General features: G+C 39.6%; 1 protein-coding gene across 7 annotated transcripts in view; it reads right to left on the bottom strand.

Annotated features, from left to right (window-relative positions):
• Positions 1-1,893: 1,893 nt before the first annotated feature.
• The window catches only part of pcbp3 (poly(rC) binding protein 3), a 107,040-nt gene continuing 94,798 nt past the window's right edge, over positions 1,894-14,135 (bottom strand). Inside the window, exons 13-19 of one of the 7 annotated variants that reach the window (XM_085764507.1) lie at positions 13,592-13,666; positions 11,950-11,991; positions 10,869-10,947; positions 9,650-9,702; positions 8,189-8,358; positions 4,923-4,946; positions 2,989-4,632 (exon numbers count right to left, since the gene is read on the bottom strand). In XM_085764507.1, the coding sequence (XP_085620633.1) occupies positions 4,596-4,632; positions 4,923-4,946; positions 8,189-8,358; positions 9,650-9,702; positions 10,869-10,947; positions 11,950-11,991; positions 13,592-13,666 (480 nt within the window). In that variant the 3' untranslated portion in view covers positions 2,989-4,595. Of the gene's footprint in view, positions 4,633-4,666; positions 4,947-5,951; positions 6,432-8,188; positions 8,359-9,649; positions 9,703-10,868; positions 10,948-11,949; positions 11,992-13,591; positions 13,667-14,135 lie in introns of those variants that run through there. The other 6 variants (XM_085764511.1, XM_085764512.1, XM_085764508.1 and 3 more) reach the window with 6 other exon arrangements.

Genomic DNA, 14,135 nt, shown 5'->3' with positions numbered 1-14,135 from the left:
GAGGCTGCAGTCCTCGCCGCAGGCGGCCCCAGTTCGAGTCCCGCATCAGGCGGCCCTTTCCTGCATGTCATTCCCCCTCTCTCTGCCTAACCCTTTGCTGTCTATCTCTACTGTGTGCTATCAAATGAAGCCAAAAAGCCCAAAAATATACTTTAAAAAACAAACAAAACACAAGATACAGATAAGATAAGATAGGCTACATATAATACAGTACAGTACATGCCCTTTCACTATACACTCTTGATACTGATGGATGATGTCACTACAAATAAACTGAAGTGAAAGTTGACCTTGAGGGCAAAGAGTCATGAAACCACCTCAAAAATGTCGTAAACACAGGAAATGTCAAAGTCTGCACTTCCACAAATGGTCACTTGAGTCTGACTCAGCACAGACTCCCATATGAAAGGGAACCATAATAGGTCTCAGAAGTGTGGCATTTTTAATTTTTTTAATCGTTCAATAGTGGGCTTTTAATGTGGGCTTTTAATGCTTTTAATGTGATATTGGATATTGGTCCAATATCACATTAAAAGCCCATGAAATGAGCATAGCTCCTTTTTAAAATGCTTAACCTGACATCAGAAATGTTGTGTGTGTGTTGTGAAATGTTTACAACCTGCACTGTCAGGTACAAGGTGACGGTGAAGGTTAGTTTCAAAACCACTCTTCAGAGACACACCTTGTTAACTAGCTAATTAGCCAGCAAACTAATTAGTTTTAGTCTTCGAGCAAGACATCAATGATGGTAACATGAGCCCATGCTTGCTTAATAAAGGGATAGTTTAACATTTTGGCAAATTGGCCCATTGCCATAATTCCTATAGTTTTAGGAGTAGGTTCGTTACCTTTATTTGTCGGTGCAAGCTATTTTTAGAACGGTGGAGCAGAGCTGCAAGCTGCTCAGAGCTACGCTAAGGAGGCTAATGGGATTTCTTGGTTTCCCTCATCAAACTAAATAATCAAACAACTCCACCTGCACCTGACCTGCACTTTCACCACACTAGGAGATAATAACGGAACGTTACGAGACGAGTTGTTTTTGAGGCAAATGCAGAGACTGCTTGCTGAAAAACTGCCCCCAACAGGAACACGCATCAGCGGTTTTGCATGAATTTACCTCATAGTGTTCTGTTATTATCTCATAGTGTGGTGAATGTACAGGTCACATCTTGTCCACCAGAGCATCTTAGAGTTGTTGGATTGTGTATTTGATGAGTTTGATGAGGGAAACCAAGAAATCCCATGAGCCTCCGTAGCGTAGCTCCGAGCAGCTCGCGACTCTGCTCCGCCATTCTAAAAATAACTTGCACCGACAATTAAAGGTACTGTAATGAACCTACTCCTAAAACTATAGGGATTATGGTAATGGGCCAATTTGCCAAAATGTTGAACTATCCCTTTAACTTATCAAGCCTGCAATGTCTCAGCTCTGTGCCCCCCGCCCACACACACACAAATGAGTGTGTTTGTGGAATCTGGTTTTTGGGATAGCAATGTCACAACGGCTGGCTTTGTGCCTGAGCTGAAGCAGCCCACTTTGAAAATCAAAACAACTACTCAGAAACCTGTGGTTGCCCTCTGGGCAGAGAAAGAAGTTTGATTCCTTAAAATTTTTTCCATGAAAATGTATTTTTGTTTGTTTTTTAGAAGAATACACATTTCACCATATCATTTGATAAAGCTTTTATTTTCATTTTGAAATAAAAAGTTGTGATGCTGAAACTTTTGTATCTAAATTTCTAGAAAAAAATATTTTTAAAAAAATTGTCTGTTTATTCCATGAGACAGGGGATAGTAGTGCCACTAGCCAAATCAATATTACAATATTGTGGAAATGCTGCAATCATCTGTAATAATACAAAACTTGAAGAAGATGACAGTGATGTCCAGTCAAGGGAAAAAACACAAACTTTATTCTCTTCTTTTTACAAAACATTTCAGAATCAACCTCAATAAATAATAAATCCAATACAGACCTTCATGAAGCAAATGATCAAACATAAACATGGTCTGACACATTTCTTCAAACAGCATTATTTATATCACCTCAGTGCTAACCTTTATTTTTTTGCTGCTCTAGCACAGTGAAAACAAACAAACAAACAAACAAAAAAAACGTTAATGTATTGTTAAAATGACAGAAGCAACAAAAAGATGTTTGGCTTACACAGCATTGCAGGTCAATGAGAACATGAGCAATGCCATTAATATGAATGATAGACGTATGACAATCAGAAAGGCAACTGAGATGTTTGCAAACTGGTCACACTGTGAAGTAGCATGACTGGATCTTGGCTGGCCTGTTTGCATTTAACCAGCAGACACCTTAAACCTACAAACACAAAGGTAAGAAGGTGTTAAAACGACTTCAGCGATAGCGAGAAGCTTTTAAATGACACCTTAAAAATCTCCTCCCCCTCAATCAGCCGGTCTTAAATTTGTTCATCAGAAACATATATGCGCATATGCTGATACACTAATGTACAGATTTACAATTGCAATGTATATGTGAAGCAGTGTCTAATGTACAGGTGGCCGTAAAGCAACCTTGTTTTAACAACAACAAATCGCTTAGTCATCATAATCTGTATGTAATGTGTGTGAAGCCAAATACCTGACTGAGCCTGAACTGCAACAACATAAATAATGTTCCCTAAACAAATATGTATATGATTGGTATCTGAGTAATGCATATCCAGGCTTTGGGAGTAAAATGTGTGAATGTGTTATTTAAAATGGTTTAAAACAGATTAACTTGCTGGAGAGTCATGTGGTATTGTAAAGTCATATAGATTTTTTTAAATTATCTCATAACCTACATTTGGAAGTGACAACAGCTACTAATAAGGCAATCCATTCTTATATGTTTGCAGAAAATACGGGAGAGTTGTTTTGAGTTTTATATTCAACATAATCTAAAAAAAAAATCAGATTACATACCCTTGTATGTATCTAGTGTAATAAAGTGTAGATTTGAATTTTAAATGTCGTATATAACCTGTCAAACCTTATAAACTCAAAACCTTCTCTACTTTATATATCATTCTGCATCATATTCTATTGTACTTATTTAAGCACATGGATTTTAAAAAAGACACCATTTAAAGTGTTGTAATCCTGTATGTATGCCATGTAAGTTAGTGGTTAAACCATATATTTAAATACATTCAGTTTTAGTTTGATCAACTGGGCCTCTAGTTGGGTGGAGCAGATGTGCAACCTGTGTGTGTAACTACGGAGATACTGTCTTACAGTAGGTGGCGAGTAGTCTACAGAGAGAGCCATACTGTACATACATTTATATGTACTGCCTGCAAAACCAGTGACTAATTCATTGTGGATGCATACGTCAAAAGATATGTTTTATACATGCCAATGTTTCATACATGCTAACCAGAAACACATTACATATTTTCTGTATCTGAGTGCCCTACCAGACCATAACAGGCAGGAGCTGAAAAACAGACATGATTGACTAATGAGAGTCTTGCTTCCCAGGAGCTTGGAAGCCCTTTTGACACACACTGAAGATAACTGGCGACATGTGACTGCAAATATACATTAGACAAATTCCAGACCTTTCCAAATGACTCATGCCTCTTATACTGTGTTGCTATGAGATGAATGAATAACATGAGTACACGTTTGTGGAATATATTCGAATAAAATTGGGTGCATCTATACTGTATAACATGCATTCGAATTTCACTCGTCGCTGCAGTCATTTACTTGACTTATTTTCATTTTCGTGTCTAACCTTTTGGTCAGGGCTCAGATGAAACTCGGAGAGACTGATATATGTTTGTGCATTGGAATAAATATATACTGGTCTATACCTATGAGGTACTTTCAAACCGGAGTCAAAGTGACATATACAGATCATAAATAGACTATTCATGGCTTGTTCCATTCCCTGCCTCATTCAGTTTTTGTTTCTATATGTTTGAATTTGAAATGGATTTGAAATATGGTAGGTTTTGTGCGTCATGCAGATAAATCTATGGTGTACATACAGCACTAGGACAGGCACACAGGTACACAGTAAGACACTCATTTCATTAATAATGAAATCAGCGTGGAATAAACTTGAAAAAAAAGCATCTGGTTTATGGTTACTTGTTGAACATTTGTGGTGAATAATGTATTTTCTATGGTATGGTCTGAATATGGAGTACAAAATGTGTCAATGTGGTGTTTAGGAGGGACAACATTGGCTTAAATGTTATGTTATGCTGTTTGCATTTATTTTCAGGTGCCAGAATAAAAAAATAAAAATTACAGTGATGCTTTAAACCATGAGGTAAAACAAAGCAGTGCAGTGCATGAGATGCCGTGAAAGGTACTAGAGTGTCAAAAAAGTAAAGTGACCTTTCAGAAACAGAGACGACACGGTTTCAGATAGGTGTGAAGAATCCTAGTGACAGTGCAAATACACATGTTTACAGTAAATACTAGAAATGATAAAAAAAAGTTAAAGTCACTTAAATATCAGGACGGTCCAATACAGAGATAAATAAATAAATAAATAAACTAGGTGCAACGCCATAAGCTCATAAGGGTCATGTGATGCACTGAGGGAAGATGGGTAGAAATTAGAGTGTGCCCATTCCAGTGACTTCAGACGTCAGCCTAGAACAGTTCAGGGGGGAGACGGGGGTGGAGGAGGAGCAAGGGGGGAGGGGAGGAGGGTGGGGAGGGGAAAGATAAGACAGAGAAAATAAAACAACTGTGAAAGAGGAACTTTCGCTTTGAAAAGTGAAAGTTTGCTGCAATGGCTGGTTTTGTGCTTGAATTTGCTGGGACCGTTTCTACGCAGAACTTGACACCATATTTTCATTGTACCCGTTCACACGAAACAGCTCAGCTTCTAAAAATATGGTTAAAAAAAAGAAGAAAAAAAAGAATCATGCAGTACTAACCCCGTCATGAAGCCATGCAGTGGACTGAAAAATAAAAACATGATGGTGTCATGAAATATCCAGTGTAGAAACTGTTGGAGGCTATTCCCTGACAGAGGCATCACATCACTCCTCCTTCTAACAGCATTGCTCGGTGGCAGTTGCGTTTTGTCTTTTTTCTTTGATTTTTTTTTTTTATATTTTCCATTTTTTATTAATTTTATTCTTTCTATACAATGACACAATAGGACTTGATAGGCAAATGTATCTAATATAGCAATGACAGAAAGAAATACCATAATATTCTTGGAATGAAGCATGCTAAATAAATACTTGAAGGACTAGTTCAGTATTTTGGGAAGTACATTTATTAGCTGTTTTGCAAAGATCAATACCACCCTCATGTCTGTGAAATCCAGCCAGAAGGTGGTTAGTTTAGCCAATTTTAGCCCAGTTTAAGATGAGGATGAGATGGCTAGTTTGGTTCGGTCCAAAAGTTTAAAAATCTGCACTTACTGATATTTTGGGGCTTGTCTGTTTGATTCATATAAAAACTAAAGCAAAGTTACAATTCATGGTTTTACCAGAGGGTTATGTGTCCCAAATCAGGGGCCTTATCCTTCAATGCAGAGGTAGCATTTGAAAACCAATCGCATCACAGTGTTGCAGCCAGGCTGTATCATATTAAATGCTCTATCAATGCAGCCTCCTTTTCCTGAAACATGGAGGTCCCAAGATTCATTGCAGGTGCATAACGAAAATAATAAACAACTTGTAAATGTAAGTGTTTGGTCTGGGCTTTAAAACTTCAAGTTCCTGTTAAAGTTGCAAGGAGATGAGGGTGGTGCTTTATGTGCACGGGGAAGGGAGGGCACAGTTGGTGACGCAAATAGGAAGTCTCATCTCATTTTGGTTGGGCATCTGTGATCTACAAAGGCTTCGGCCCCCGGAATTGGGACACAGTTTGTTCCCTGACAGCTGTACCTTCCTGGAGCTTTGTTGCACATTAATCAATAAGCTTCATAGATGCTGGTACTATTTACACCTTTGCAAAGACCCCAGCCAACTATTACCCACTGTTTCAAGCCTCTGCTTAGCCAAAGAAACCATCTCCTGAACCAAGCTTTGTAGATAACCAGCAGAAATGAGAGTGCTATTAACCTTCTTATTCAACTTTCAGCAAACAAATGAATAAATAATAAAGTGATATAATGAATTAAAATCTTAATAAGTATATTTCCCAAAATGTGAAACTAGTTTTTTTCTTAACAATACACTCGCAACATCAATTTTAAACAAATCCCACTGTTGTTAATCTGACTGATACTACAGGTCTCCTGCAGGCTAATGCTAAAGTGTTATGCACAACCAAGGGACTCTAGGGGAAGTTCCATGGGATAATACATAGTGGTATATTGTGAAGCGGTGGTTTTGGTGTTAGCTTCTGAAAAGAGAGAACCAGATTTGGGGTGACTTCAGGATGTTGTCATGGATGAAGGGTCATTCCACATGGCAGCCACGTCCCTGAACCTGCCATCGGAATTGTGGGAAAGCAATAGACGTTAGTTGTTGTTTTTTTGTGTTGGACTGTTTTGCGAAATCCCCATAAGAGATGAAAGACATTAAAGGAGAATTCCGGCCATTTTCTAAATAACGCTCTACAGCTCTAGGTCCCTGGGTGCGACCATAGGAAAAGACCCAGAGAAAAATATGTGCAGCCTGGACTGAGCTCTCCTCCTGCTAGCTGCACAACATTGCAGTTAAACAGCAAAGTAATGGGGGCAGAACTTTAAAACCGTGACTTTGGCCTCTATTGTGTTCAAGATATCACTACACATGCTTTACAACATCCACCAGTGCCTTACCACACAACACTAAACTCTGTTAATATGAGAGAGCAGTGCTACATGTGTCATCATGTAGCTCTGTCCATGCTGGCTTCCTTGGTAGACCTTACTAGTCGACTGCCGAGCTCGGGACTGTTTCCATATCAATGAACACTGCTCCTCATCTGTATATTCTGGTTCAAATAAATACGCATGACCATCTAATTCGTTCCTCCATCTCTTCAACATCGGATCCGGACATATTCTCCTTCTTCCACTTTTTTTCACTGATTCAGACTGCCCATGCGCTCCACAGTCGACTAGTAAGGTCTACTAAGGAAGCCAGCATGAACTGAGCTACGTGACAAAAACACACATGTAGCACTGCTCTCTCATATTAACAGAGTTTATGCACAGTCCATGTTGTGTGGTAAGGCACTGGTGGATATTGCAAAGCATCTGTAGTGATATTTTGAGCATAATAGAGGCCAAAGTCACGGTTTTAAAGTTCTGCCCCCATTACTTTGCTGTTTAACTGCAATGTAGCGCAGCTAACAGGAGTAGAGCTAGGTCCGGTCCGCACATATTTTTCTCTGGTATTTTCCTATGGTAGCACTCGGGGATCTAGAGCTGTAAAGCGTTATTTAGAAAATGACCGGAATTCTCCTTTAAGTCCTATTTGTGAGCATAGATTCTCCTGCTGTAATGTTAATGACATTTAACTTTGAGCTGTATTTATTCCCTTTGCTAAAGATGAATTAAAATGTTTCATTGGATGAAGGAGAGAAAGAGACAAAGATCAAAAACATGGCAAGAAAAATCTAATGAAAACTCAACACTAAGATTTCAGCTCAACAGATTTCAGTTGCTTTTTGTTCATTAGAATAAAAGGCTTATCTGAGATACATCTGATAATACTGTTGATCTTTTTTGTTGTGTTGTACAAATTCATTGTGAGCAATCAGGCCATTAACTGAGGTGGACGTTGAAAATTTGATGATTCACTTATCGACCATCCAATTTACTAATCTGCAGGTTCTGTTCAAAGACACAGCTTATTTGTCTCTAAACTTGGCAAAGTTCCCATGAGCCACTCATGCTCAAAGACCATGCTTGCAGAAACTTAATGCATTTTAATGTCTACACTTGGGTGGAAATACGGGACAAAAGTGGAAAAGAAGTACCAGGGAAAAAAGAAAAAAAAAGAATAGCCACATTATTCATGGGCTTATCTGACGCTTGTCAAAACCTGACAGATATCGTGCATTTTCTGGCAACTCATCAAAGTATCAGTGTCGCGAATGTCAAAACTTAACTGGCGAGACACTTTTCTTCTTTCCAAACAGCATGAGCGTCACAGATAGCTGTTTTCTTGGATCCTCGCTATGAGCGTGGTCATTCGGGTGTTGCTTTTATGTTTTAGATTGAGCTGGAGCCCAGCAGTTAGAGTTAAAAGGTTACCTTGCATTGATGAGATACTGGGCAAGGCTGATGTTTGCAGGGGTCCCTGTGATGGTGATCTGACGCTCAGACGAGCCCTCCATGGCATTTGCAATTTTGATCTGCGCCCCAGACATCTGTCGAATCTCATTTATTTTGGTTCCTTGGCGTCCAATAATGCAGCCTATTAGCTAAAAAGAAAAGGGGAAAAAAAAGGAGAAACCTTTGAACAGGAAGTACAGAGACCTCAATGTTGTCTCAGCACATTTACACTTGATACATTTGAAGTTAAAAAGGAAGTTTAATGGGTTATGAAATGTTCTGGATATTTAATTTAAATCCCATTATTCAGAAACTTAATTTTGGTAAAAGATGAGCATGGTCTGTAAATCTGGTGATCAAGTGGTCCTCTGCTGACCCAATGATATGAACGAAGGCTAAGAATTTCATTTTTAGTTTCAAGGGTAAGATTAAAGGATAATAACCGTTTTTTACAATCTGGACCTTATTTCTAGCATAAAATATTATCATTTACAAGTCGTTCCGATGAAATTAGATCCAACCGAGAGCCGCTTATATCCGAATAATGCGAGTCTATCGGGCACCGGAATGCAGCCTCTAAATAACACATTATCTGCCGCAAAACTCGTTCATTTCACCAATATTTTGTTATGATACGCTAGTGCTATTCCCCTCTGAGTCCGGGGTGACCTGTTATCAACACCAGGGGTCTGTAGGTTGACCTACTAACCTCTGACCTGTATGATGTCATCTCTGAGCGCCGTGCAGCGCGGCTTGTTGCTACCGCTAATGCTACGGTTCGTTTCTGCTGTTTCCGACTTGTCAAAACAAAATGAGTAGCTGGATGAAGTTCAGCTTCCACAGGCTTCCTCTCCGCAGCCTGGACTCACTAAAGCTCCGGCTAGTTGCGCTAGAAATGGACCTGAATGCCGAAGCGGAATGATTATTATTGGAATGAGCCGGGCAGCGGTCGGAGATGACATCATCCAGGTCAGAGGTTAGTAGGTCAACCTACAGACCCCGGATGTTGATAACAGGTAACCCCGGACTCAGAGGGGAATAGCACTAGCGTATCATAACAAAATATTGGTGAAATGAACGAGTTTCACGGCAGATAATGTGTTATTTAGAGGCTGCATTCTGCTGCCCTGTTTACTCGCATTATATGGATTTACGCGGCTCTCGGCTGGATCTAATTTCGAATGACTTGTAATGATAAGTTATCTGGGTGAGTAAATTATCGTATTTTATGCTAACGGTAATTATCCTTTAACTCAATGCTCCAGATGAAAATATCAAAATGCTATTTACCCTGTAAAAACTTCTCAACACAAGTTGAACTCATAATATACCATCATAAATGCATGAACAATACCATACTAACTATAGAATTTTGAAAAAAACAACAAAATAAACAAAAAAAAGAAACGTGTCCTTTCAACCCTTTCTAGCTCTACTCACATCATTAGGAATGGTGAGTTCATGGGTGCTGGCTGGTGGACTGGCATCCAAACCTGAGTCAGGTAGCAATGACATAAGACAGGAGATTCAAATTTAAACAATCACTTTCACAGAACTGAAACCTTTTCAAGGAATATTCTGTCATTATGGGAAATATGTTTATTCATTGTTTGCCAAAAGTTAGATGAGAGTATCGTTACCAGTCCTACTGTCTGTAAATGAAATGTAGAATGCAGCCAGCAAAGGGTTAGCTTGGCCCGCTACAAAGTACAGGAGATACTGCAGAAGTAAACAGTTTGTCTGCCTCTGTCCAAGGAAAAAAAATGAAAAAAGCAGGGCTAAGCTGTCTCGTATTTAACATGGAGATGTAAGGGTGTTATCAGTGTTCTTAGCTAAGTCTTGCCTTCAAATGTGTTGACTTTACAGCAAGCCAGGGTATTTTCCCCATATTTCAATTTTTTATGTATTTATTTTTTGCTAGGCCAAGCTAACTGGCTGTTAGCTGTAATATAGCATTATAGTTGGAGGCCTATTGATCTCCCCATTTACTCCCTGATGTGTACCCCCCCCCCCAAAAAAAAAATTAATTAACAGAATGTCACAAAACACAATATATTCAGAAGCAAGAGCATTTTCTTTTGTAAATCCTGGTCGATTCAGTAGCCTAAATATTTAATAGAAATTGAAACATCCTTTTACATATAACAAAAAAAGGCTGTTTTTATTCATGAGACCTTCAGATGATTTTTTTATTTTTTGCAATTGTCTATGGAGGAAATGATAGACAGACTAAATATACTGTATGAACCAAGATCTATTCGGCGGTGGGAGATATTCCATTGGTTATTACAGTGCGGTGTGGCCAACCTCTCTCACTGGAGATTTTCATCTTTTATGGAAAATAAAACTAGCTACATAGGTGTGAGAAGAATGATACACCCTGTTGCCAAGTGATAATGAAATTTTGAATAAACTGTTTTTAAGTGCAGCCCAGTGTCAGTTCTTTTTCTTTTTTTTCCTTCACTTTTTTCACTGGCATATTATCAGACGGAGCCAAGAGAAAATATACAAGAAAAAAAATCAAAGGAGGAGAGAAACCACGGGGGCCAAGTCATGCTGTGCCAAAAGAGAGAGATAAGGTGCAAGGTAGGGAAAGAGAAAACATATTTCTCTGGATGCAAAGAGAAGGAAGTATCTAAAGGGCCTCGTGGGTACGTACCAGGGAAAGCAGGGGTGGTCTGTCCGAGAGGGGTAAAGGGGGTTTGCTGCATAGCCAACTGGTGGAGCTTGGTCAACTGCTGAAGGGTTAGGAGGGAAAGTAGAACTAAGAGGTTACTGATACACAGGACACACCGAGAAATGAAGCCAACCAAAACTAGAGTGAAGAAACAGTGAGGAGAAGGAGGCCATGACACAGGGTGGTGGAGGACAAAAAAGTAAGAGAAAAAGAGATACGGAAAGAGGGTGAATGTCTGTAACGGAGTTGTAGAAGTGGAAGTGCTGGGAGATTTGATTCTTTATTGACCTATTTCCTTGTCACTTTCACATTCTGCAATGTCTTTTTTTTAATAGAGAGACACAACTCCTCTTATCAGTTCACAAACCAAATGCAGGGAAGAACTTCATTCCTATTTGCCCGCTCTTTTGATTACCATGTGTCCTTCTTGTTGGCACTTACAACTAAAAACCGGAGAAACCCTTGGTTTTACATGCCTGTCAGAGCAGCCACTTACCCCCTGACACGGTTACAGAGTGTCCACCCCCTGCTGTGTATCATTTCCATCAGGGATGAGGGGAAGACGGATGCTTTTAAGCCTTCTTCTCCTTTTAAGAGGAGTTTTAATGAGGGTGGAAGAGGGTGTCAGGCCTGCTTCTGAGTGATTGTACCGTCAACCACCACCTCCACCGGCATCAATCAATGCCCAACTCTGAATTAGTGAATCTGACACAAGGTAGCTTCTGAGATGCTCTCATGACAAGGACAGATGAAGGCAGATTATTAATGGAGACTATATGGTCCGCTGGAATTAAAGGGGTGTCTACATCAAAAGCTGCTAACATTGCCTCTGTCATTATTGCCAGAAGTTACTGTTTTGTTATCAACCAGTTCGGAGCAAGGGGTCGTTCCAGTGGTTGAGCTGCAGCCCAACCTTAAAGTATCAGGACAGTGATTTTGGAAGTCTTGATTTATGACTTGCTTCTTAATAACTTCAGGTGCTGGCTGCAACCATTTTTGGTTACATATCCTTCAGATACTAGTATAAGTATTGGATTATATTAAGAAGAAACTAAGAACTCACATCTGGGTGTGGTATGGCGTATTGTCCCTGAATTGTGTAGGCCTGGAAAAATAGAAATATAAGAAATAGCAGATTTTAATATTTAATATGGGTAAATTACATCACATGATGAATACATCAGCTTGTACCAATTAAGTCTCTGGTAATCCTATTAACAATAAAAAGCATGCTGATTGCAAGTTTATTGTCATTTTCAATAACAGTACATAACAGTCACACTCTTTATTACCACAGTTAAAGGAGAAACAGGAAGAGCATGTAAAATGTAGATGAATGTGAATGTAGGGAAATTGTGTTAATTCAATCTTTGAAATCAGCGTTTGATTAATCAATGCAAAAATGACATATCCCATGACTTGCAAGCAGGATCTCGGTAAAACCCACAGAGCACCTTTATCAGGAACACCAGTACACCAGCTTAGTCATTCAATTATCCTCTCAGTCTATCATGGGGTTGCAGTGCAATTTATAAAATCCTGCAGATTCAGGTCAAGAGCTTCAGCTAATGTTCACATCAAACATCCGTTTGAGGAGAAAATGTGATTTCATTGACTCGGCATGATTGTTAGTGCCTGCCACGCTGGTTTGATTATTTCTAAAAGTCAACAGTGTCCCACAGTTTACCACCTTTTACTGGCTACTTCCAGTATGCAGCATCACCACTGCAAACCAAAAGTTAGGATGAGGTAAATCTGCAGAAACTGTGATGTAAACATGTTAACATTTAGCTGAATTTGAGAGGAAAGCGAGGACCTACCCAACAGTGCACAGGACTAGAGATATGCATAAATTGCCTCCATTTCCGCTTTGCAGTTATTTTGTTAATGGTAATTGTTTGTTTAATCTTTAATTTACATCTATAAAAAATAATCATTAAAGACAACGTGTGTCAAGTGGAGTGAAACAGAATAGTTTGTGCACATGCATCATATTCAATTGCAAATGACTTGAGTTAAGAGAACAACAGGAGCATCTGCTCAATGTGATGCAATCCATAGTGACAGCATCAACAAACACAGCTTCAAAAATAACTGCACTGTTCACTGTCTGAACAAAACTGAACATTATAAGCTTTACATATGTTGATGCAGGGGTTTGTACTGAATTGCTAATTTATCTTCACAAACAGTTGGGCTGTGATTCTCTTATTTATCTCTTCTTGTTATTTTTTTTAATTCAAAAGCTTTTAGGCCAGATCCACAACTTAATTATCTACATTAAAGGACATTAGTGTCCTGCATATTTGCTGAGGCTAATGTCATTGGTGCTCCCACACACACGCACGCACACATGATGTCCTGTGTGTTCCCCAACGGTGTCTGCTGGTAGGAGACAGGGAAACGCCCCCCCGCACCCGACTTTCATGAGACTGTGGAAGTATGATGATGCCGCACTACTGCTGCAATGAACAGTAGCGTGTTAAGAAAATGTAAAGATGTGTTATTTTAGTGACTGAAAAATCAAAGAATGCTGTAATTCATCCAACGGGGGCAACGTCATTCGTAAAAAAAAAGTTGCAGTGTCATGCATGTGTATGAAAGTAAAGAGACTTGCAGAAACAGGAAGTGGCTGATGCTGCAGTAAAAAGTGTCAGGTTGGCTCTAGGCACAGTCTAATAAACTAAATCTAGCTCTGCTCTTACCTGGCCACCAGAAAAAATGACCGGGGTGGAGGCCGGCTTTGGGCGATAAGGGATGGTGGCACCTTTGGGTGGGGACTAGGAGAGAGACAAGAGAGACACAATGAGTCAGTTTGAAGCAGGCTGTGGTCCTACAGTATATGGAAAAGAGCGCTCTAAAAGACATATAAGCACGTTATCTTTAGCCTGACTCTCGCCAGACCCTTGTAGTTCCGCAAAGCTACGCTGAGCTCCACACAAGGGTCTGGGAGTGCTCCATAGGCGATTCATTTCAGAAGGCGGGACCTTGTAAAAAAATCTTGTATGTGATTGGATAAACCACTTGTCCGTTATCTTGAATGACGTGCTACTTCAGCCACTCACATCGTTCTCTGTTCATCTTTCAAAGAATTAATATTCGATAGATTCGACAAAACAGTTGAAATAGCAGAATCAATGCCAACGCACGACTCCTCACTGCGAGCCGCCATTGTTGTTTGACTCAAACAGTCGCTTCAGCGCTACGTCACACCTCAGAAAGTCCCGCCCGGCAATCCTGATTGGTTCA

This window comes from Trachurus japonicus, chromosome 21, assembly GCF_045865225.1.
Source record: "Trachurus japonicus isolate A0001 chromosome 21, Traja_1.0".
In the NCBI taxonomy this organism is placed as follows: domain Eukaryota; kingdom Metazoa; phylum Chordata; class Actinopteri; order Carangiformes; family Carangidae; genus Trachurus; species Trachurus japonicus.
This window is presented reverse-complemented; position numbering and strand designations above follow the sequence as displayed.